The sequence below is a fragment of the Rhynchophorus ferrugineus genome, unplaced genomic scaffold (assembly GCF_030347505.1).
Source record: "Rhynchophorus ferrugineus isolate W39M unplaced genomic scaffold, kcgeb_rfMv2 rfM6, whole genome shotgun sequence".
Classification (NCBI taxonomy): Eukaryota; Metazoa; Arthropoda; class Insecta; order Coleoptera; family Curculionidae; genus Rhynchophorus; species Rhynchophorus ferrugineus.
The window spans coordinates 42,386,793-42,412,691 of NW_027472585.1; the positions used below are offsets into that span (position 1 = coordinate 42,386,793).

At 31.2% G+C, this 25,899-nt stretch overlaps 3 protein-coding genes across 5 annotated transcripts; 2 read left to right on the forward strand and 1 right to left on the reverse strand.

Annotated features, from left to right (window-relative positions):
- The first annotated feature begins 4,159 nt into the window (after nt 1-4,159).
- Nucleotides 4,160-8,539, forward strand: Cyp303a1 (Probable cytochrome P450 303a1). Its single transcript, XM_076406772.1, has 9 exons — nt 4,160-4,390; nt 4,769-4,895; nt 4,950-5,108; nt 6,347-6,515; nt 6,567-6,754; nt 7,129-7,321; nt 7,371-7,488; nt 7,841-7,992; nt 8,294-8,539. Exons 1-9 carry the CDS (start codon nt 4,178-4,180, stop codon nt 8,457-8,459), a joined length of 1,485 nt encoding a protein of 494 aa, XP_076262887.1. The 5' UTR covers nt 4,160-4,177; the 3' UTR covers nt 8,460-8,539.
- Nucleotides 8,528-25,870, reverse strand: Mgat4a (alpha-1,3-mannosyl-glycoprotein 4-beta-N-acetylglucosaminyltransferase a). Its single transcript, XM_076406771.1, has 12 exons — nt 25,410-25,870; nt 20,808-21,126; nt 19,609-19,777; nt 19,502-19,548; nt 18,572-18,744; nt 18,372-18,509; nt 18,150-18,280; nt 17,980-18,087; nt 15,988-16,181; nt 14,227-14,366; nt 8,986-9,101; nt 8,528-8,928 (listed from the first exon to the last, which is right to left on the reverse strand). Exons 1-12 carry the CDS (start codon nt 25,516-25,518, stop codon nt 8,902-8,904), a joined length of 1,671 nt encoding a protein of 556 aa, XP_076262886.1. The 5' UTR covers nt 25,519-25,870; the 3' UTR covers nt 8,528-8,901.
- On the forward strand, nt 11,036-14,063 carry LOC143197937 (uncharacterized). Of its 3 annotated transcripts, none has more exons than XM_076406781.1 (3): nt 11,036-11,176; nt 13,038-13,290; nt 13,840-14,063. In XM_076406781.1, the coding sequence occupies exons 2-3, from the start codon at nt 13,077-13,079 to the stop codon at nt 14,031-14,033; spliced, it is 408 nt and encodes a 135-aa protein (XP_076262896.1). In that variant the 5' UTR covers nt 11,036-11,176; nt 13,038-13,076; the 3' UTR covers nt 14,034-14,063. The 3 variants fall into 3 exon arrangements, with proteins under 3 accessions (XP_076262896.1, XP_076262899.1, XP_076262898.1); XM_076406784.1 differs by having other exon boundaries at nt 11,037-11,176; nt 13,069-13,290; XM_076406783.1 differs by having other exon boundaries at nt 11,044-11,176; nt 13,025-13,290.
- Nucleotides 25,871-25,899: the final 29 nt, after the last annotated feature.

Here is a 25,899-nt window from a genome sequence, read left to right on the forward strand (position 1 = left end):
TGTTGTAACTTAAAACTATAGTCTATCCGAAATATAGTCCTTCCGATAAAACAGCCAAAGGACGTCATCAAAATTTATAATGCGACGTTGCCGCACCAAATTAAAGGTTTTGAAGAAATTGAAAAATAAAGAAACAAATATAACCTTATAAAATATAAGTTATTTTAACATTATAGTACATCTAATGCATATTTATTGAAGGACTTAAACTATAATTAGTTAAACAGCTACAATAATTTGCAGGTTAGAGTTGTTTTATTATATTTACATTGACTTATGACAACGGTGTCGATCATTACCAATACAAATTGAATTTTATAGACCGATTTGGATACCTATTCGGACGCATCAGTCTTCATTCTGTCACTTTTTAACTGGAGTAATGCTAGTTAGTAAAATAAGAAAGAAAAATGCGAGTTTAAAAGGGATTTTACGTTTTTATAAACTGAATTTGGCAATACTTTCGACGATGTTGATGACGTGCATTGGTTGTTTTGTTGGAAGGGCTTTAGTAGTGAACTGACGTCATCTAAATTTATGACGTTAAAATGCCGCAATGTTGCCGTTTTTAACTTTGACTCTTAGTTTATTTTGGCTTCGATATATAATATTTTTAACGTAAATAAAATAACAAAATAAAAATATAATTTATTTTAACATTATAGTCCATCTAATGCATATATTATCGAAGGAATTAAACTATAATTAATTACACATCTACAATAGTTTGTTCAACATTCTCAATTTGTAGAATGTCACATGTATAGAGTAGTGTAAAGAACAATACTCAGAAAACAGCTTTTGCCTCTTTCAATGTTGAGTAAGCTTTTTCATGATTAACTCTAATCATCCTAGCTGAGATGTAGGAATTTAAGCGTTCAATGTGTTGCGTCGGTAACATCTTATGTTCCTAATGCCAAACTTTATCGAAAGTTTGGGCTGCGTCCAAGAATATAGCTGAGAATTTTTTTAAATAGCTTTTTCAATGTCTGTCTATGTACCTTGTCAATTGTTTTGACAATTGGAATGATTTTTCATAACATAAATCTGATGTGCAGGTATCAGTTTCCTTCTATCTATGATTGGTTTTAATCTTTGTAGCTTATTGGTATGAAATTGGTCGATAAGATTCAGGCCTCAGCCATTTTTCAAATATCCGGAATATTTTTAACCGGAATGCTGTATTAATCAAACGTCAATAGACAAAGAATATCCTAAGTTGTGGTACTTGGGAATGAGGTTATAATTTTAGCTCTAGTTGGCATCAATCTGACGTGTGTTTAACCAGTTTCACTTACTGGCCATTCTTCATGAATTTTAAATTAATATTTTACTCGTTTAATAGTATTATTTCAATTTTTATTGAGAAATTTCGAATATACCAATCCTCACTTTGCTACTAAGCCTCAACACTTTCTACATGGAAAGTAAAAATTAGTCTTCACTAAAATACATTTTGTTGCTTTACACTTAAACGTATAAAACATGGACACTCTTTCAGGCTTATTGTGTAAATATATAGATTTATTGTAAACACTGAAATATTTTTATGTACTTACATTGAACAGATATATTTTATATACTCAGATGATCTTCAAACACAAACGTAACTGAAATATCAAGTAGGACAAGCATTTATAGCCTTTATAGCCGTTCTATATCATAACAGTAAGTTTGCATGTTCAATTAAGGGACACGAAAATTTAATATAATAATAAAACATTAGTCCAAGGTGAACGTAAGTAAGTCTGTATACTACAAGAGATATCGATCTTCCTCTATTGATTAATTACTTGGAGTGGATTTTCCACTGTAGCATATAAGTAAAAGTTGAAGTCAATTAAGTAAAACTTTCGAAATTACAAATGTTATTTTGTGGTAAACATATAACATTTTTATGAAACACTAGTTGATATTCACGCACTTCGTACAACGCACCAATTACAAATCCTAAGAAAATAATCTGTAATATTTTTACCTTCGGTCCTCTAGTGATACGGACGCTCAAAATATGGTTACGGGTGTACCAAGTTAAGTTCCCATTCTATATTTGTATGTTTTGTGATTTAAATAATAATAATTTTTTTACACAATAACAGGACATTACTTATATGCTACAGTGGATTTTCCACTGTAGCATATAAGTAAAAGTTGAAGTTAATTAAGTAAAACTTTCGAAATTCAAATGTTATTTTGTGGTAAACATATAACATTTTTATGAAACACTAGTTGATATTCACGCACTTCGTACAACGCAGCAATTACAAATCCTAAGAAAATAATCTGTAATACCTTCGGTCCTCTAGTGATACGGACGCGCAAAATATGGTTACGGGTGTACCAAGTTAAGTTCCCATTCTATATTTGTATGTTTTGTGATTCAAATGTAAACAAATGTTCCGTAAGCTTTTAATTTTTTTACACAATAACGAACACAGTAAAAAAATAGTCTATTCAAAGTTTTTTTGTACATACGCCATCAAGATGTTTAATTTATTGCCTGCCGGATTTTGTAAATTCGTTTTAGAATCAGACAATATTTTCCTTCTCATTTTATTCTAGTTAAAAAGAAACACAATGCTGTCTGAGTTCGAATACTTGAATGAGTGAGCCTGTCAAAGTCGTCCGGTTGTCAAACGTATTCAAAATTCTTGGAAGCAATAGTGATAAGACTACAACATAACCTATAACTATTAAGGCTGTATATATGTATGCTGTATGTAGCTTTTAGATGTACTATAATGTTAAAATAAATTATATTTGATAACATTTTTGTTCAATTATTTTATTTAGATTAGAATGTTGTTGTATGCAAACCCAAACTGAGCTAAAAGTCAGAGTTGATGCGGCAACATTGCGACGTTTTGACGTAACAATAGATGACGTATGTACAAAATAACTTTGAATAGACTATATATAGTTTTTCCATTAAAACAGCCAATGCACGTCATCAACATCGCCGAAATTATTATCAAATTCGGATTATAAAAACTTTAAATCCCTTTTGAACTCGGAGCATTTTTCTTTCCCATTTTACTAATTATCATTACTATTAGTTAAAAAGACACATAATGAAGTATGATGCGGCCGAACATGTAACCAATTCAGTCTATAAAATTGGATTTGTGTTGGTACTGGTCGACATTGTTGTCATATGTTATAATAAAATTATAACAAAATATAATAAAATTATAATAAAACAACTCTAACCTAAAAACTGTGGCTGTTTAATTAAATGTAGTTGAAGTCCTTCAATATATATGCATTATATGTAATATAATGTTAAAATAAATTATATTTTATAAGGTTATTTTTGTTTCATTATTTTATTTACGTTAATATTTTTTGCCAAAATCAAAAAAACGAAAATTTAAATTTGATGTGGCAACGTTGCATTATAAATTTTGATGACGTTTGATGACAAGGGACTGTTTTAATGGAAGGACTATAGATTTCATTATATCATTATCTTTTTAAGAGAATAATTTTAAGAGAATTTAATTTTTTAAAACATCAATGAATATTATGCATTTATAATTTAAAATTTTTGTGGTATTGAAATTAATTATATAATACATGCAATTGCAACCATTCCCTGGTAGACTAACATGAAAACCAGAAAATTAGACGTAATAGTTAAATCCCTTCCGTATAAAATGAAAGTGTAAAATTTCTCCATTACTTATTTCAGTCTGTGTTTCGTATCCCATAAGAAAACGCATTAATTATTGGAAACCTTTGGTAAGTACGTAAATAATTAATTTTTAACTATCACAGTAATAAAAATAAGGTAGTGTTATTATTTTTTAAATTTATTTATAAGTAGTAGATCAATAACTATTTCAATAAGTGTTTGGTCGAAGACAACCTTTTTTCATTCTGTGTACAATTTTTACTACAACTAACTAACGTCTCTTCCAACTTTTGTGTTACTTTTTTTTGAGGTCTGTGAAAAGTTAATGATCGCTGGGGGGTAAGTCTGGAAAGTACGGTGGCTGCAAAATAGTTAGAAACGTAATTCATTAAAAACATTCAATTAAAACCATTGTTAATTGATAATTGAAATTGCATCTGACAACATTGGCACCGGACCGGAGACTTATTGAGTATTATTTTCTCTATTTTGAATCACTCGTAAATCAGATCTTCCCAAAGCTCAACAATACATGTTTTAGAGATGTTATGGCTAATAATATCGATGATATCAAGCATCCTACTTGTGTTAATATATTGTGATATCCGAAAACCAAAAAACTTCCCACCTGGGCCATTTTGGTTCCCGTTAATTGGTAGCACCATTCAGGCATGGAGGGCCAGATCTAGGTCGAAGTCACTTTACGAGGGCACAGCGGAAATGAGTAAACAATTTGGTCCAGTTCTAGGATTAAAGGTGACAAGATTTTGAATATGTTTTACATTATCATAGTTGCGTAAAAAAAGAACGTTTTATTTATTTTATTAACTTATGAATTATTTTAACTGTAACTGTGTCGTACTTGATCCAAGGCTTGTGCTACATCTAAGAACCTATCTGAACATATATTTTACATACATTCATACACTTTTACAAAACCCAAACTGATGTGATTAGATTTTTTTATCGTCTTCAACAAGAGTTTTTCTAATACCTTAAATATTACTGGTAATACTCAAATAACTCGATTAAAAAGAAATTAAAAAACCTGACCTAGACGTTTTCGATTCATATATCGATACACAAATTACATTATAAAATGCTCTAATTCTGTTGAAATACATTTAATTTTAGATTGGCAGAAACCCAATAGTGATAGTTTATGGACCCGAAGCTTATAAAGAGTTTTCAACATCGATCGTTTTGATCGGACGTCCAGACGATTTCTATTACAAGCTGAGGACCTGGGGCAGGCGACTGGGTATTTTCCGTGTCATTACAGCAGGATTGTACGCGTATAACTCGTATATTTAAGGAATCATCCTCACCGACGAAGAATTTTGGCAAGAACAGAAACGGTTCTTGTTGAAACATTTACGCCAGTTTGGATTCGGAACAAAAAATATGTCGCATCTGGTGGAGACGGAAATAAGCTGCTTGATTGATTCCATTGATAAAGCCATTATGTGTGAAGGTATTTATAATATTAGGGCTATAATTAGTGAATGAAGCAATATATTCACTTTTACATGCAACATTTACTACAATACTTACACTAAATATAATTTGACTTTTATAAAAATATTAAAAAACAAACGGTCTTAAACATAATATATGGTATTGTGTTATGTATTTAAGCATAATTATATTTATAGTAATGAAATATCTTTAATATATTTCGAAAACATTAAGCATTATATTACATATTATCACAAACATAAATTTACGACCATGCCCCAGCGGGATTCCAACCCGCGGCTATCGCAACAGTAGGAGGACCGTCCCATCGCCTTTACCACTGCGCCACCAAGCCGGCACAAATCTAAATTAATATAACTGTTTGGGTTGCCGAAGCACATGTAATGCTTTCGCAAACTTATGATGCTCCATCATGTCGCAATTGTTGGTTTTGGTGTCGACGATATAAAACTGGTTCTTTTGATGTCAATGACAAAGAATAGCTCAAAGGGCCAAAAAAATTGAACATAACATGGACAAAAACCCTACTCAGCCTTTCAAAGAGACATCGGACTGCCTAGCAGTTGATGAATCAACACTTTCTAGTTCCTTTCTAAAAGTGAATCTACTACAACTATACCAAGCCCAAAAAGTTATGGGTTAGTTCAAGATAGCCATCTACATTGACACCTATACGGAATATTTATGGTACGTACTTTATTACGAGATATTGGAACTGAATGAAACTGTTATTGCAGATGCAAAAAAGACCATCAATAGCGTTACAACTTGAACAGGAAACCACCACGGGACATAGAGCTTTCTGATTATTACTTGTCCATATCGATGTAGCAAGACTTGGCTGATACACGATTTCGATATGGTGAACAAATTTGAAAAAGTTAAGATGATTGGATAATTGTCAAACCAACATCATTCTTCTGACAGAAAGATAAGAAAAAGTTGTATAAAATAATGCAAAATATTTTTATTAATATATATTGTACCAATTTTTCTCAATAAATACCTTTTTAAAATAAAAAATGATCAGAATACATGCTAGCACCTAATACTTACATTACAAAAAAATCCCTCATAATTAATTCACTGTCTTTACACAAAAAATTACTCTAAATAAGAATGTAAATCGTAATACCAGATTAATAATTATAGTGAATAATAACTAAGTAATAAAAATTAAAACTAAAATACATCATTAATGTCATTCATTAACGCTTTTAACACTCATTGTAGGGTATACAATTTACGATATGGAAAGATTTTTTAGCGTAAGTATCTTGAACACTTTATGGAAAATGATGTCAGGCAAACGCTACTCCAATGACGACAAGAACATGAAAGAACTGCAACAAATTTTATCGGACCTTTTTAAAACAGTTCATATGGTGGGAGCACCTTTTAGGTAACATATTTTAAAAAATGGATTATCATAATTTAACATTTTTCGTTTCAGTTATTACCCTATCTTAAAATATATTGCTCCCGGAATATCTGGATACAAATGCTTTATTAATACCCATATAAATATATGGAAATTCCTTCGTAACGAAATAGACTATCATAAGAAACATTTGGATACTGCGCAAGAGCCTACAAATTTAATTGATGCTTACCTTCATGTTTTAAAAGTCGCAGATGATGGTAATATCACCTTGTTTTTAAAGTTTCATGACTTTTTAGAGCCTTTTTTATATTTTGTTCGAGATAGAGAATACGGAAATAAGTTTGCAGGTTTTTTAGAGAAATTGGTTATATTTATTTTATTTAAAACATGAGTATCACCATTATCAAACCTATATAATATTATCTACTATTTAAATTCTAAAGAAGTAAAATAAAAGTTCTCTTCGAATTATACTTGGCTGATATTTCAAGGTTATGTTATTGACAGATGTCAGAACGTTTCACGTCAAACAGTTTTAACCGTAAGAAAAATTAAATTGATATAAGCGGATTGCTCCTTTACTTACCCAAACACTAATCAAACAATGCAATCATCTATATCTATATGTTAGGCTCATCTTATTCAGAAGATCAACTGGTGGCAATATGCATGGATATGTTCATGGCAGGCTCTGAAACAACCAATAACACCCTAAGCTTTTGTTTCCTTTATCTAATCCTCAATCCAGATATACAGGAGAAAGCTCAAGAAGAAATCGACAGGGTTGTTGGAAGCAGAATGATCAATTTGGATGACAGATCTCGGTAAGAATATAACATTACGACAAAATATCAATCAAATTAGTAATTACAGAATGCCTTATGCCGAATCGATTGTACTGGAAGCTCTTCGTATGTTCAGTGGTAGAGCTTTCGCTGTACCTCACAGAGCACTCAAAGCAACAAAACTGGCTGGGTATTCGATCCCGAAGGTTAGATATATTTTTTAATAAAATGTTCATGAATAAAAATATTAGGATCAGGTATTAAGTCTTATCAATGATCTAGTAGGCATTTAATTGAGATGAGTGAAATTTTAACTACATATAAGACTAACTGACTGAACAATTATTTTATTTTATCAAATTTTGACGTTAACACAGATTAATATTGTAAGCTTTTGGTGTAATAACGAAACAGAGCTCGATATACTGAAGAAAAATCGTTTTTTATCAAATTAACGCGTCTATTCATTCAGATTAAAAAAAATATTGTAAAAGTGCGTACGCTTAGAAAAAATTATATGAATTAATGTCTGGTTAGAATAATAATTATTATATCTAGGACACCATTGTAACAGCTAATTTGCACGGTTGTATGATGGGTCCGGACTCTGGATTTGAAGAACCCGAGAAGTTTATACCAGAACGTTTTTTAAGTAACGGAGAAGTTCACATACCGGATAATTTTTATCCCTTCGGACTTGGGAAAAGAAAGTGAGTTGTTTGGAATTAAAAGGGTCAAGTAACACTTATTGAGAATAGAAGTAGTTCAGTTTTTTTGTATATATTTTAAACTGTTTTACACTGATCTACTCACATGCCTTTAAATTATAATAAACCACTGACTCAGACCATTCTGAAACACTATTAAAATTTAATTAAATTGAGACATACAGATAAAAATACTACTTAATAATGAACCATTTGTTTCCCATAGTTAACTAGATTTTCTATCCTCAATCAGTATAGGTCGATTCTCATATTTTTAATTAATATTACTAACCGTTTTTTGTAGGTGTATGGGAGAAAGCTTGGCAAAAGCGAATATTTTTCTGTTTACTACGTCGCTGCTTCAGAAATATAATTTCCATTTGTTACAAGAATCTCCACCAGATATGGAAATTGTAGATGGGGTAACCCCTGCACCAGTTCATTATAAAGCAAAAATTACTAGACGTTAAATATATTTTTGCAATAAAATAGTGTGTATTGATGTTATTTGTGGTACTATTCATAAAAATAAAAACAATTTTTATTAGTATTTTTATTGTGTTGCATATATTATACTTTCAGTATTTAAACATATAATTTATTTATATGTACTACATTACATATATAATATTACAGCTACACAGTTATTTTGTTAATAATTAAACTTTAATTAAAATTAACGACAACGATCTGACAAAATAATAAAACTGAACACAAAATAAATAAATAATAACAAAACTGAGTTATAACTAAAATATTCAACCATTTTAGTAAAATTCCTAAAAAATTATTAATAAAGAGAAATTCAAAACTTAACAAACCACTAGGTTTTCTTCGAATATATCACAGATAGGATGCCAATGGTTTAACCATTGTCGAGAAGGAGGTAAGAGAGAATATATTGTATGTTGGTCACCTGGATTCTTCTCGTATGTGAATCTGTAATTTACAATAACTTAATGAGTGTTTTTAATGTGGATTGAAAATTATACATACCTCACTGAGAATAGCCCAGTTTTCACTGTCAGAGTGCACGTGTAGCCTTACAGCTTTAATTTTTCCAAACATCTCGTCTACTACGCCACTGGCAATGCCAACGTGATCAAATTTGCCTGGAACATATAAAAACAAATGAATAAGAAAATAAGGGCAGATTTTGTAGTGTGAAAAGTACTCTTAACATTTCAAAAGGTCTTAAACAATAAACACCTGACGTAAATCAAGAAACTATTATTGTTTTTTAAACTAATTAAAGTTTTAAAGAATTATTTTTTATTAAGAAAAAATGGTACAATGTATTTTATTCAAAATATTGTTCTTCGATAATAATAATTTTTTTCCCCATCTTTCAGACAATTTGCGGATTCCATTTTGAAAGAACGTTCATTTTTGGTATCTTCATAAAAAGTGAAGTGATGTTCAGACAGGTCACTACTCATATGTCGGAGTAAGTAGCAATCAGAAGGAGCAAGGTCTGGTGAATACGGCGGGTTTGGTACAACTTCCCATTTTAATGGTTCCAAGTATGTTTTCACTTGTTTTACAATATGTGGTCGAGCGTTGTCATCACATTATTGTGTCTTAGTTTGCTGATATTCCGATCGCTTTCAGCGTGGTGCTAGTTTCAAACACATCATACTGAGTTTAAAATTATCGATAGCGTCTTTTATTTCAGTAGGTTAGATTTTTCTTTGCTGCAACTGGTTAAAAGGGTTATCTAGGTGGGGCATCACGTGATGGAAAAAAAGCCTGAAATTGAAGATCGGATCATTTAATGCAGGGCGAATAGAGGCCGCTGCATTACAGACTGTGTTGCTGGAAGATTGATCTTCTATTTCATTCATACACTCAAAGTTCCAACAGGTTGGAGCGCCGTGGGGAATCCTTTTTTTCACAATTTTGTACAGCATTTCTACTCGTTGGGGTGAATTATTAAAAAGGCCACGAATGTCTTGAAAATAGATTGCCAAAAAATTACCACGTACTTGCTTATTTGTGGAAACAGCTAAAGACATAATAAAATTTAATTGGTGCGAATAACTGAATAACATAACACTTAGTGTTGCATTTAGTTCAGCCGAAAAATGTGTAAGTCCACGACATTTCCCCGGATTCTGGTAAGTATCGCTCTCGCTATGTCCCCAAAGAACCAATTCAAACGCTCCACAAATAAATACAATTTATAATTTTTGATAAAACATACCTTATTCCTTGACACATTTTCATTATGTCTCTGGATATTTATCCAATACGTAGAACCTAATTGAGCCATCATATTAATTGACTCATTGGATTGAGTAATGCAAATATCACATACGGACATGTTCGCACTTGACACATACTGAAGAGCATCAATCAACATGAATGTATTCGATGTGATTTAATACACAGTGACGCCATCTGTTAGAAATCCTTTAAATTAATTTGTAGGCCTGTTAACATCACTTTTTAATGTTTCAACAAACTCGGGGTTACTGACGTTAACTGTAATTTTAAAATATTCCCACAAGAAAAAGCTCATTGGGGATAAATCGTACTTAATGTCACCTCTTTTAGATGTTACTTTTTGTAATACACCAAAATTAAATCAAAGTCCCTACTTTATTTTTAATTCCTCCTAATTATCAATATTTATAACTTTTATAACAGCATTAATGTGGCAAAATAAAATGAATCGATAAAACAATAGTAGACATAAATAAAACCATATTATTATCGCACTTTGAAATGGAGCACAAGCTCGTAAAAAATCGACCGAACCATGACATAAAGAAGGTTCAGTATTATTTATCTTTCTATAAAATCGGTTATATAAAACCATAAAATACCCATTTCGGAGCGCATAAAATACAAACTATGTCGCGTTAATGCGTCCATTTATTGCGTGGATCGAGAGCCCCGCGAAAATAATATTTCTTTTGTTACAGCATTGTACGTTATACTGTAAACGATGTATAAACTGACCCGTGTCATGCTTCTAAAAATACTAGTTAAACCGATATAAGTTTGGGATCACCGATGTCACCGAATTGTAAATAAAAATAATACGTTCTATAATAAAACATATACCTTACTTTAAAATAATATAGTCTCGGGAAGTGATGCCACGCGAGTGTTGCTCATCCAATAAATAATGTAGAGTTAACGCAAGATTTAACAGTAGTTCCGATCGGTAAATTCTAAATCGGTAGGTCTGGCAATTTCCTCTGAGTTTTATTAATTATTACCGGTGTTTTTGAATCGCCACGAACGATATTAACCTTGGTTTTGATATAATAATAACTGTTGCAGTTGCTAAATAAGCATGTTTTGTGTAATCACTCGTTAAAATGCAGAACTGATTATATAAAATATAGGTCGTTATATTTGTCACGTATTTTCAAGAAATTTAATTTTAAGAATCGATAATTTTAACTAACCCCTTCATTTATCCATTTTAGTTAATTTTAAAATGTTAATTAACACATTACATCAGATTATCAACAATGTAGGGTCTACAACCATTGTATATTTATCATTCATCACTCCACATGCATGTACCTAGTCTTATGTTTTTTCTTAACTTCTAAACTGACTATAACTGTAATTCATGGATATTGATAGGTTTGAATATCTAATAACTATCAACAATCAGAAAGTTTTAGGTTCGATATTCACTTAAAAGAGTTATTTATTTGTTAGATTGGCAATTTGTCTGCACTAAATTACAAACGAACTAACAGTAACTGATTTACTGAATCACTATAAACAGATTAACTGAATCGCATTAGCCTTGGAATTGTCTGTAAGACAATTAGACATACAACTATTTGACGTTCAAAATGTTGGTTGTCTTGTTCCTTGGTTCTATCTCTCTGGTAAAATAAGAGAACTGTTATTATGTTAAAAACAGTTTTCCTTATAAAGAAATACAATCAGATAACAGGTCAATTGAAAAGTCCCGAGCCTGACACATAGATGGTACTATTAGAATTAAATGCATGTTTTTTAGTTAGCCCTCACCCTCAAAAGATGTGTGTATAAATTTGACAGCAGTCGGATCTTTAATTTGTGAATTATAGCATTTTTAGTGAAGCAACTTTTGTTATTGTGAAAAAAATGGATAAAAAGGAATTTCACGTGTTGATAAAATATTGCTTTTTGAAGGGAAAAAATACAATTGAAGCAAAAACTTGGTTTGATGCCGAGTTTCCGGACACTGCCACATCAAGGATTATTATGCTAAGTTTAGACGTTGTGAAATGAGCACCGAAGACGGTGAACGCAGTGGACGCCCAAAAGAGGTTGTTACCGACGAAAATATTTAAAAATCCACAAAATGATTTTGAATGAATGTAAATTGAAATCGAATGAAATAGCAGACACTCTAAAGATATCAACTGAACGTGTACATCATATTATTCACGAATATTTGGGTATGAGAAAACTCTGTGCAAAGTGGGTGCCGCGCGAGCTCACTTTTGACCAAAAACAATGACCAGTTGATGATTCGGAGCAGTGTTTGAAGATGATCAAGCGTAATAAACCCGAGTTTTTGCATCGATATGTGACAATGAATGAAACATGGCTCCATCATTTTCACTCCGAAGTCCAATTGACAGTCATCCGAGTGAACTGCACACGATGAATCCGCACACAACAGTCGGCTGGCAAGGCTCATTAAGACAATGCACCGTGTCACTAGTCAATGAAAACAATGGCAAAAATCCATGAATTGGGCTTCGAATTGATTCCTCATCCTCCGTAATCTCCAGATCGGGCCCCCAGTGACTATTTCGTCTTCTCAGATCTCAAAAGAATGTTCGTTGGGAAGAAATTTTTCTCGAATGAAAAGGTGATCGTTGAAACTGAGGCATATTTTGAAGCAAAGGACAAATCGTACTACAAAAATGGTATCGAAAAGTTGGAGGATCACTATAATCAATGTATCACCCTTGAAGGCAAAAAATTTGTTTTATTTGGTAGGCCGGGGACTTTTCAATTAACTGGTTACAATCTTAGAATCTACTAAAAATTTAACTTAATAAAAATATAGTTGATTGTTTCAGTATAAGAAGATAATTAAATGTATTACAAGAGGAGTCGTCATGGACGCCGAACTGATGTTTGAATGTTTGATATACATCAACGCCTTTTACTATCCAGTATTTGCGTCGGCCGAATTCATCATGGTAATCGCAAAATATCAGAGTATCAGAGAAACGCCCAACATAGAACAAGACGGTGCTGTGTGTTTTGCGAGGCTTATTGCCGAAATATTGAAACTATTAATATTTTATAAATGCAAGGAAAAAAGAAAAAGTAAGTACTTAAATAATATGTAGTGATACTAAGAGTACAAATAAGTCTCCGCCTTTTTTACCACATCATTAATTATTTGTTGTGAATGAATTTATAGTTTTAATCAAATCGCTCAGCGTTGGCCACTAATGCAATACCAGAAGACATCACATTTTATATAATAGAGATAATAACTACTAATTCAGTATATTTCTTTCTTGAATCGATTTTGTATATTAAGTTTTGCTCTATTATTTCACAAGCATCCGATATTTTCACCCACTGTAGATCCATTATTACTTTTGATTCAAAAGTCTCTGGATTTACTATTTGACTGTGCACTGATGTATTAGAGAAAAACATGCAATTTTTAAAGAATTTATCATTTATCATTTTTTATCAGTGGAACACTTTGAGTTATGATGTCAGATTAGCCACACAGAGTGTCAAAATAAGCATTTTGACTTTCATGACGAACCTTTCTCCATATATATAGAGCAAACTTCATCCAAACATTGCAAGATCATTAGGAGTAGATGAGTGCTATCAATGTAAGCTTTTCTTTTTCAGAACTAGTAACCATATTTGCCCTGTTGATGACAGGTGTCTCATTAGCAACCATTATATATACATTTGGATTCCAAGACCCAGTACTTAAGTTAGAGAAAGTGTTGTGTTCCCTTACTATAATGTTAGTGACTGCCGAAATAATTTATGGAATACTGTATTTCTGCCCTTGTTGTAAAAGGGTGGAGTATTATTGAAATATATTGTTATATAAATATTGTTATATATATTGTTATTTTATTTGCGTATGTCTTTTAAGTACAGTTGATATCATAGACTGTCGAATAAAAACTCATCATCTTCTATTAATGATATTTAAAATTTATTATAGTATAGAACAAAGCTGGTAACACTAAATGAAATAAAATAACCACAGCAAACAGTACTTACCTACTATAACGAAACCATCAGTGGTTACATTTGTCGACGACTTGGTTATATTTTTAGGCATCAGCAATGGAAGAACTTCTACAGTCGTATTGTAAAATTTGTCAGCTGGATGATCGGCATTGCCACTTCTAAAGTGGAACCTATAAAGAAATTCACCATTAAAAAATGTTATTTTCTCTACCATAAAAAATTTGGTAGTTTCATAGAAATATTAGATGCTTGAAAAAGTAATTCACGCTTTTAACGTATGTTTACTCAAAAACCTTGTATTCGAGACTCTAAACATCATTAGAAAGCACCAGTTGCCAGCGTTTTAACAGTATTAACAATGCATGATATTCAAAATTTTCGTCTATAAATTGGGAAAAAATAATTTCAGTTTCGACATTATCAAAAATAAATATCAATAACATGAAGACATGTCCCTAAAACTTCCAACTAATGCTTTAAATATATTGATGAGTGTCTAAAAGAACATGTAGTAGCTTATTATCATGGAAAATACTAGTGTCCATTAAACAGGCCTTCTAGAATTATCATGTAATTATATGCAAGAAACAGTGGCGGCTCCTGATAAAAAATTTAGTGTTCTGCAACTTTTGCAGAAAAAATTATCTATTTTTTATAAATCAAGTCCATCCTACTTTGTCCACCTACTAGTCCACTTAATTTCTTGAACAAATAACTGAAGGAGCTCGCAGAGCATGATCGTGTGGCCCATATAAAATAGTAGCGATAACTAAGTCGGTAGTCTACTGACGGAAGGTTATTCCACTGATCCGCGTTACTTCCGTGGCTCGCACTTCCATTGCAGTTTTTTTAACATTTATTACAACAAGAATTCGCGAATGCTAAGTGGGATTTGCTTTTTGGTAAGCAATAAAAAATATTTTAGTATTTTCTTGAGTTTACATAATTATTTTTTGGCAGTTTGTTTAATGTTTTAACAGAATTTACAGTGTTTAAGCTTCTTCATATGGTTGATACATCATATTTTAATACGACGTCAGTTTCTAAATGCATTGAATGAGTGTTATGGAGACTATATTAATTGATCATAAAAATTATAAGGGATCCAACAGATCAACAATAACCTTTCAGACTATTAATCACATTAAAATTGATAGAGACAAAAATTAAGCCAGTCACTAACCACAGTATTTTCACCAAATATCATGTTTATCATGACAAATATATATATAAATTATTCTTTAAATAAAACAAATATACAAGGCGTTTTTAAAATTTGTTTTATTGTTTTTAGATATAGAATTTTCATCTTGATGAGTACGAGCATCAACCTACCTTGAGACACCTTATATAATTAGAAAGATAAAATGAGCTTTTCAATGATTTAAAAAAAACATGGATTACCTTTCAAGCACCTACAAATTTTAAAAAGAACGCAACCGTAGATACAAACTTATCTAAGAATGGATGTTAAAGGCTAATAAAGTCTACCTTTCTGTAATCTAAATTATCAAGTATTCGAAAATAGTGCTAATTCTAACGATGCAGCTAAATCTAATATATATATACAGTACGCACCACCGGTAGAACCTTTGTTTTTATAGCTTTCTAAGTCTGTCCATTCTAAAACAGGATAAGAGGTTCTGAGACAACGTGACTCAAAAAATGTTCGACAAAACAGTGCCAGTGAATGACTTAATCGATTTTAGTACTCGTAGTATTACTAGCGGAACGATTCAGTTCGAGTATCACAACATAAAACATCGAAATACTAAAATTTGTTATATGTACCTTTTGACGTGTATGGGTGAAGAAAAAGTGAACGTTAATTGATCGTCGGGCTGCGGTAACAGTCCCCAGAAGAAGGTTTCTCCCAGATATGCCCGTTTTAGCGTGTACTGTTTGTAATGCTTTATGCTAGACGTAACGTCCGCTTCTGGGTTGCTATGCGGAAAGAACAGAGCAACTTTACCAAATTGTTTATCCTGGAAAATATAATTAGGTATTACTGAAATTAGTATATGGTTGCTGTCTTTTTTTCTGTTTGTAACTTTATAAAAACAATACAATATTTGCTATGGAACTAATTCAAGATTTTACATTTTTTTTATTATGGTAGTACGTTATTAAACAGGTGTAAAAAGTATTTAGACTTAACACATACTAATATATAAATGTTTTTTTTTATAATTTGATACTTTTTACACGCGATGTAAACATATTTGTTGCTAAACTATTACTAAGAATTAGTGCATTCCAGAAAAATAATCCAAATTACATAACTACATAAGTGTGTAAATTAGGAAAATATAACCCTTATACTCAACTATCAAATACTAAAATTAAAACGAGCAAAATTTACAAAAACAAAAAGCTACTAGGGCTGTACATTAATTTTGAAGGCTTTACAACGGATGGCGTAACTTATTCCGTGTTACATCATAGAGTATATAAAATAGAGTATTATATTTAGAGGTTTAACTTGAATAGGCGAAATCGAGGACATGTTTTGATTGGTCCCACCAATGCGGAGACTGAGACCATTTTTTTGATTGGTTTGTTTGAATTGCCCTATAAAAATGTTTCAGTTCGTTTTGTGCGACCGATATAGAGTACGTTCAGCATATTTGTGTCTTGATTATAATCACTTTTATTTGATTATAATGTGTCTTCAGTCTCAAAAGTGTTGCATATCCTGTGTAGGTGCCTAAATAAAAAAAAACTCGTTTTTCTTGCAAGAAACAGCCCAAGTTAACTAGATTAAGGATGATGTGTGACTTAGCATTGTTTTTACCTGGTACATATACAATTATTTATATAGGGCAACTGTGTTCATATATACATGTATATTGTTTTTTTATAGAAATATAACAGAATAAATCATGAAAATATGACCCCCAATTTAAACTCAAAATGGCAATGGGTGTAAATGTAGAACCAAATTTTGTTGCCTTTTACAAAGATGTATGTAAAGTGCCATCAATTAAAAACTTAATTATGTTGAAGGGGTTCATTTACTTAAACTAATCTATATGGATAAAGATACTTATAATTAATATTTTGGCTTCCGTATGAAGGAACAAAAAGATAGAAAATTTAATACATCTTATTTAAATTGATAGCACTAAATAAATCTGACAAAGGGAAAAGAAGCAAGGAGATATGTTGTATTCGCAATTACCTTGCAGTTTTTTTAATATTTACATTTAATTGTTTTTTATTTACCTATTTATAGTCAATTATTTTATATATATATATATATATATATATATATATATATATTTTAGCATTTTAATATTTGTATTTATATAGAATTTTATTTTAATACATTTTTCTCAGAAATTACATTTGGGTTTTATTTCAAATTTAATTGGTCACTAGATTGTGACGTCAGGGGTTACTCATGTGATGCGTATGAAATCCTCAACCAATGAAGTACTTTCCTAATAAAATATTTTGTTTACAGGTGTCTGTAATGTTAATTTAAACCAACCAATGAAATTTAGCGAATGTCGTTCTCTGCTAAGACCACGCAAAACAATTTTTATAACATATGTATTAAGTTAATACTCTATATACTACTCTATGGTGCTACATCATAACTCTGTTATTAAAGGGCACTTTTTGAAGGAAAGTAGTAATGGCTGGTGATTGCCAAATAATAATACATACAACTTTGAAGCCTATCATATAGTTTATAAAAAACTTCAAAATTAATTAACAGGTTTTATGAAACTCATTAATCCGAGATCGAAAGTAAAGTAAGGAATTATATTAACTCACCTTTAATCGTTGCATTTTTCCTTTCAACGATGAATGTGTACCAACATGCTGAAATAACGATGGTTTATAGTGAATCCATAACTTGGCCTTTTCTTTTTTACAGATGTCCTATAGAAACGTAACCCTATTTTATGACATGCAATGGGAATACAGGCATTACTAAAACTCACATTATTTTTCTCATAGTTGCAAATTTTCGTGTACAGAAGGTGATCCAGTAACCAGTCTACAGGTTTGTCGTTGTAAAACATTTGGAAAAAAGATATCAGCCAGGGTAACTCTGCACTTTTAAACATTTTTCCTAGAAAAAATAGAAATTTAGTATCTTACGAGTCACTTTAGACAGTTAGTTACAAACTTTGACAATACTTTTTACATATTTAATAGTTTACCTATGAATCCCAACTGACAAAAATCTAAGACAAACCATGGCTCTTTTTTAGCGGTTTTATCTAATGCAAAATTTTTCATCTCGGTTACATAACGCGGAACTGCCAATATGTCATCCTCTAATTGAACGTAAAAGGTTCCTGTGTATGTAAAAAAGACATATCAGAATTATCCTACAATAAGAACAAACACGAAAATTTACCTTTTGACTGACAATAAGACATCAGAAATGCGAAATCTAAATTCTGTTTAGAACGCCATCTTACCCGCTCCCGAGAATCACCCAACGTTATCCTTAATTTATCCAAATTAGGATAATAGGAATGAGACGGCGCTATAACTTCAATTAAACCAGATTCAACATGTATCGGATGTCTGAAACATTTGATATGATTTATCTCTTATTAGTCTCTCTTCTTAATTAACGATAAAATGTTTGACATTTTAAAGTTTTTTTTCTAATAATTTTGACATTTGAATTGCAGACGTTAATAGAGGGCTGTGAATTGACCGTCGATTAAACCAGATTAGCATTTTTTTGGCTGAAGTTTTGGGCTTTATGGTGCTCAAAAATAACTTGAAACCAGTACTTCGGTTTTGAGGCAATGTTTTTGGCGATGTAAATTTGTTCGTGGATTACTTCCCAACTGGTAAAGTAATAAACTTTGATTATTATTGTAAGATGCATGTAAACATTCAGCAAAACTCTTGGATTACAGACAAGAAAGTAGTATTGTGCATGATCAGAATAATTATTTGTTTTTGTGTATGAAAGGTTACATAACTATGACATATTATATTAAACAACTTATCAAAATTGAATACCAATTTATAAGTATACATATTATTAGAATATGCTAGAAGGCAAAATCCACGGATGTTATCCATAAATTAGACGATAGCTCGAATAAGCTGTTGTAAAACAAGTTTCAAACCGTGTTATTCTTATGAATAAATGTTATTGAACAACATACTACAAATATATTGATAAATAACCTGAATAAACAACAGACTCTTCTGCAAAAAAACACCATGAGTGAGTCATATATATTTTCTTTAAAGGTGATAATACATCACATTAACGTGTAAACACTGATATTTTAACATTATATTAATAATTAATCTTGCTCACCTTATTTCGATTTCTCTTGCCACTTGCAAAACGTATTTTAAATCAGTCTGAAAAAGTGTTAAGCATATTAGCTTTTATTAGGAGCTATAATTTGATATTTTCCTCACCTCTGCAACAAAAACCACTATCAGAGTGTCATTGGCTTCGCTTGGATTCATTCCTTCGATCAAATTTTGCAGCGTATCCATCAAATAGTTCTGTTTCTCCCTTTTGACTGTGGGAAGTCCCATCACCAATGATACTCCAGTTCGGCCTTTTGATAATAAATACGCCAACCTAAAATGGTTTATAATAATAGTATTATTACATTTAACTTTTATATATATGATGGTTAAGTTAAACTACAATTATTGAATAAACTCTTCTGACAGGATCTCTTATTATATAACTGTGATTATATTTTTAGTAAACTACTGAAGAATTATATGTAATTTTATATTTTAATATTTTCAGATAGTATTCACTGTAGAAATATTGTTTATTTTCGTTGTCCAGTATTATTATGTTTTTCTCTAAATTTTATATGACCCTGTTTTTTTAATATTCTTATACTTTATACTGTGATCTCAAGTGAATAGATATTTAAATATATAAATATATTCTTTCGTATGAATTTTTTTCTGATCAGCAAAGAGAGTATTCCACAGTGCGTGATTATTGTGATTACGTTATTAACAAAATATTGAAGAGTTAGCTAATAATGTGGCGTGATTCCCTTTATTGGAACCTTTTTCAACTACCGTTTAAAGGTTTCTTCTAATTTAAATGAGGCCACTAGTTCAGTACTTCTAAAAAAATTGCGTGTATAACTTTCTTCATTGTTCAGTTTTCACGTAACGGTGCGTAAGTTTCATAACCAGAAAAAAATGTACTACTAATTTCATGGTCTCCAGCTTTAAACATATCATAACCAACTCATAACCTTTCCCCAACTGTAAATATTTGTGTATTATTCCAGCATCTTCTTCATTATAGCAATTTTTTCGGGGTTAATGACAGTTAAAGGAAGACTAGCTGTTTCTCTATGAACCAACCGTAGCTATGAACCGTAACTAATGATGGCGTGAAATCCCCAAAAGCCAATTTCAGGCCTTTTTTCACGTTCATGTCTTGAAATCGTAGAAAATCACAATCCGAAACTTCCGATAACAGAGACGCTTATTTAATGACATCGGACAGATAAGTGACAGTACTATTTAATAAACAACCATTTGTTTCTCACGGCTAACTAGATTTTTTTTCTCGATAAATATGGCTTGACTTGACTAAATATGTTTCGCATACATAAGAACTCTGGGACAATTACCTTAAACTTAACGGGTCGTCCAGTAAATGGGGTAAAAAATAATACGAACTGGGGAACCGTAACATTACCGGTGGATTCACCCCGTTAGCTGCATTCAACCCGGACATATTTCTGACGAGCTGCTTGATGTCGGGCTTCAGATCTGCGTTGGGATTCAACGAGGTAGCGCTCGAATTCGTCTGGGACGACGAAATAACGTCCATGTATTCGGTCAATTTCTGCAGATCCTCTTGGCGTATCCTGTACACTGAATCCAAATACTGCAGTTTGATTTGGAGTTCGGCGAGTCTCTGAATCAATACTTGTTCGGAATTAACATCTGAAAATAATAAGATTATTAATTACATACACTGCCGTGACCAAAGACATTATTATTAATTTTGAATTCCTTCTGGCAGGCCACACTATCGACAAGGCATTAGACAGCCAACTATTCAACGTTCAAAATGTTCGCGTGTTGATAAAATTTTGCTCTTTGAAGGAAAAAAAATACAGTTGAAGCAAAAACTTGGCTTGATGCCGAGTTTCCGGACACTGCCCCAGGAAAATCAACCATCAAGGATTGGTATGCTAAGTTTAGGCATGGTGAAATGAGCACCGAAGCCGGTGAACGCAGTTGACGCCCAAAAGAGGTTGTTACCGACGAAAACATTTAAAAAATCCACAAAATAATTTTGAATTATCGTAAATTGAAACTGAATGAAATAGCAGACAGTACAAATAGAATAGTACATCATATCATTCACGAATATTTGAGCATGAAAAAGCTCTGTGCAAAGTGGGTGCCGCGCGAGTTCACTTTTGACCAAAAACAACGACGAGTTGATGATTCGGAGCAGTGTTTGAAGATGATCAAGCGTAATAAACGCGAGTTTTGCGTCGATATGTGACAATGGATGAAACATGGCTCCATCATTTCAATCCGAAGTCCAATTGACAGTCATCCGAGTGGACTGCACACGATGAACCCGTTCCAAAGCGTGGGAAAACGCAACAGTTGGCTGGTAACCTTGCCTTGGTATCTATATTTTGGGATGCGCATGGACTAATTTTCATTTCATTTCCTGTTCTCAGATCTCAAAAGAATGCTCACTGGGATGAAATTTTCATCGAATGAAGAGGTGATCACCGAAACTGAAGCCTATTTCGAAGTAAAGGACAAATCGTACTACAAAAATTCTATCGAAAAGTTGGAAGGTCGAATATCGAAGGAAATAAAAAACCAATTTTGCCAAAAAATGTGTTTGACTATAGTAGGCCGGGGACTTTTCAATTGACCTGTTATTTGAGTGCTAAGTTAGCAGTAACAGCAACTGGTTTTTCAATAACTATTTTTTTCAATATGATGAATTCTCAGAAGGCATTGGTTGTTTGCGATTTTTTCATCAAAAATCGAAAAATATTATACCCCAGCTCCCATATTTTCTTGATTTAGCTCTGGGGGACTACTGGTTATTCCCTAAATTCAAAAAGAAATGTTTCGAGACCATTTTATGAATGCGATATATTTAAGGGTGTGAAATAAATTTGAAAATTAAATAACCCATTTGCGTTTTATTTTAAAAGTCTAACTATTTTTTGATCACAATACTATCTATATAATATCATAATATTACATGAAGATTATATTACTTAGAAACGTTTAATTCCATAGGCATAAAGCTGTTTCTAGAATATCAATATTTACTTCAACAGATTGCACAATGTTTTGTACTGTAACATGGAATCCTATGTTATCCATCGCTGTTAACTACGAAAATCAATCAGTGCTGAACTCTTTTTGATTGACGCAACTTTTTAATGTGGTCTACAAATGTTCAATATTATTGCACATTGTCAATTATTGTTCAATATATTGATGTAAATAATGACAGTTTAAGGACCGTTTAACTCTATTAATATTGATATTTGTTCTGTATATATGCTGAGGCTATTAAGTGGTTTCTTAAATATTAGCTTCGTTTAATAGATATTCGGTGTTTTATTGTCTGAAAAAATATTTACGCTTTATTTACACTGTTACTGTAACTACAATTTTCGATATTCAAACATTATTTAAACATATTAGTAGGTGTTGGAAATGAGACTGAAATTTTATAAAAGATGGGGTTTCTGTTTTACCCCTAGCAATCTTTTTCATCTAAGACGGATGTTATTAGTTTATCTCGGTATAGTTTACTGATTACTGATTCAAAAGTGATACATATATTTGTTTACTGCCTTTTTCGTGAAAATATTTATATTTTATATATCAACTTCTATAAACGCTTTATATTTTGTTTAATATACTAACAGGTAGTGATCACTGAGGATCAGATTTGCACTAAATAGTTCAATTTCACTATCGTTTTCATCAACTTGTGACATGGTGAAAGTCCAATAGAAGTTGTTTTACTAAAAGTACTGCAACTTATAAACATAGAAAAAATAGAAATTTCACGGTATAGGTGACCTTGGGGAAATATAAAAATATGGTTTATAAACAAAACGTCATATTGTCAGACAATTTTGACACGGGTCATTTAAAGGTTATGATTACTAGGTTATGTTGACGAAGTAACCTAAGGATTGTCAAATTACCACATATGAAGTGAAATAAATCCTCTAGAAGTTCGCTGGACGTCATTGTATCGGAACAAATTTGTGTAAATGTTATAACATTATATTTCGAATAAAAAATTATCGAGTTTCACATTTAATTTATACGTGTTTTATTTTAATTAATTGTAATATAGCTAAAACAATATGTAAACATTTTATTTGTGCTATATACGTTTTAGTCTAGCCTATCCTTTAGTTTTTTTACTTCTTCCAGCTTTTGTCCTAATTAACATAATATGGAGGGAAGGAGTGATATCACCGCTTACCTCACAGGCAATTAATGTGCTAGTTGCCGTCTGTGACTATGAGAGTCTGAAAGTGAGCCAGTGAAACTAATTTTAGGTGATCAATAATAAATAGATCGCATAGACTAATGTTAAAAATATTTTGCTGCATTTTACAAAGATACATTTCAATTTCCACTTGAAGATTTTCGAAATGGTGTTCAATTCGATAGATTTAACAAGTAATGCCTAGTTGACATTAATCAAGAATCTAAAAAACTTGAAATATATGTAATCGGACCCTAAAACTAAAAAAAAATCAAATGTGTTATTCGCATTGACTTCAACTGATGCGTCTTGGTTGATATTAAAAGTAAAACGGTCGTTAAATCAGCAAAAGTATGACGATGTCATTTTGTAATATGATAAAGCTCGACCACATATTCACCAGACACATCCCGTTGTGATAATCATATCAATAATCAATATTTTTGTTGGTGTTATATATCTGTCTGGCTACATCTTTCATTATTTCAAGGATACCCAAAAATGACACAGAAAAACACTTAATCAAACAATACATGTCACTTTTCCGACGTGACATCTAAACACCAACAAAAATATGAAAAAATCCTAATAGTTGGCGATGAATTTTGAAAAACAAAATTTTTACAGTGATAAAATATTGTCTTTAGAAGGTAAAACGTAGATTCCGATTTTAAAATATTTAAAAATAATAATGTATACACCCGAAACGAAATATAATAACAAAAACCCGAATCTGAATTATCAATGTCACAGAGCTTTTTTGATAATTATGTAACCGACAAATAAATACAGCAAGAAACAAAATCATCAGAATTTTAGGAAAATATATATGTACTACCTAGTAAAATTCAATAAATTTATAATACATAATTTTGGCATGGACTACTTGTTTTTATATTTAAAAATAAAACAAACCTGTACGTTTTTCTTAACTATATGGACAGAAATAAAAGGAAATCTATTGAGAAACCACCGATTTAGTTTCATTAGTTTTAAGATACTGTTAATTGGACGTGGAATCCTTTATGCGAAACCATAAAAAGATTAATAAAAACAAGTTAAATAACAATATCATGTTCAAAACAAATGACGAAGGACCTGACATAAGTTAACAACTTGTGAACGTGAAAAAATATTCCACAAGCCATTATACTGATTAAATAATATCCTAATGCCACTAAAATGGTTAGCAATGAGCGTGTCGACACAATGTACAAATTAATGATTCAACGGTTGTTAAATATATCTTTAAATAACTCTATAATGACAATCTATTATGTACAAGATAATAATAACATAGAAATTATAACTTAGACTTCGTTAAAATAACTTAGAAATCGTTATTACATTATTTCATAAAATACCGTTAAGACAGTATATTAACATTAAGCAAATTAATACAATTATTATTAGAAGCGATGATGAACTTTAAAAATTGAGCGTCAATATTTTATTAATTAAATTCATAAGTAACAACATTTTAATAAAAAACCGGTTTACCTTATTTGATTTCATTTAGGCAAATTGTTTAAAAACCGCACTAAAATATATTTATGTACCGGAAATAAGTACCGTTATTGATTATGCACATATTGTTAAAGAAATAATATACTCATATACTCAAGAAAAAAATTATATTTATAAAATAATATTTGTACGCAATAGGGCTTGCTATAAAACTGCGTTTGATTTATCTTACATATAATGCATCTAATATAACTACACTTACCTGGTACTGAGAATAAAACGAAGAAGCAGAAAGGTGCAAATAAAGCAAACCCCAAAATTAGGAAACAGTTTCTCCTCCGAAGTGGAGAAGCGGGTAAATTTACGACCATTTCTTCTTAGTGATTTTGAGAAAAAACATTAACATAACATTATTGATCACTTCTGGTTCAATTGAAATGAAACTGTATATCACTGTAATTGTTTTACTATAGAAAAACGATAAATAGGTCACTAAGCAAAATTTATAATATTTGTACTTTGTGTTATTAATCAATTCCCCGGTATATATTTCAGTCACTTATAAAATTGAATTCCTTCAATACTGTATTTTAATGCATGTATTATAGTGGCAATTGCACCTTACATTATTAACTGTTAATTATATGAACTACATTAAAATAACCAGATGATCACTTTCTAACCTCAATAAACCTGTCATAAATAACAAATAAACAGAAAAGTGGGAGTGGAACGTTAAAAGATAACATTAG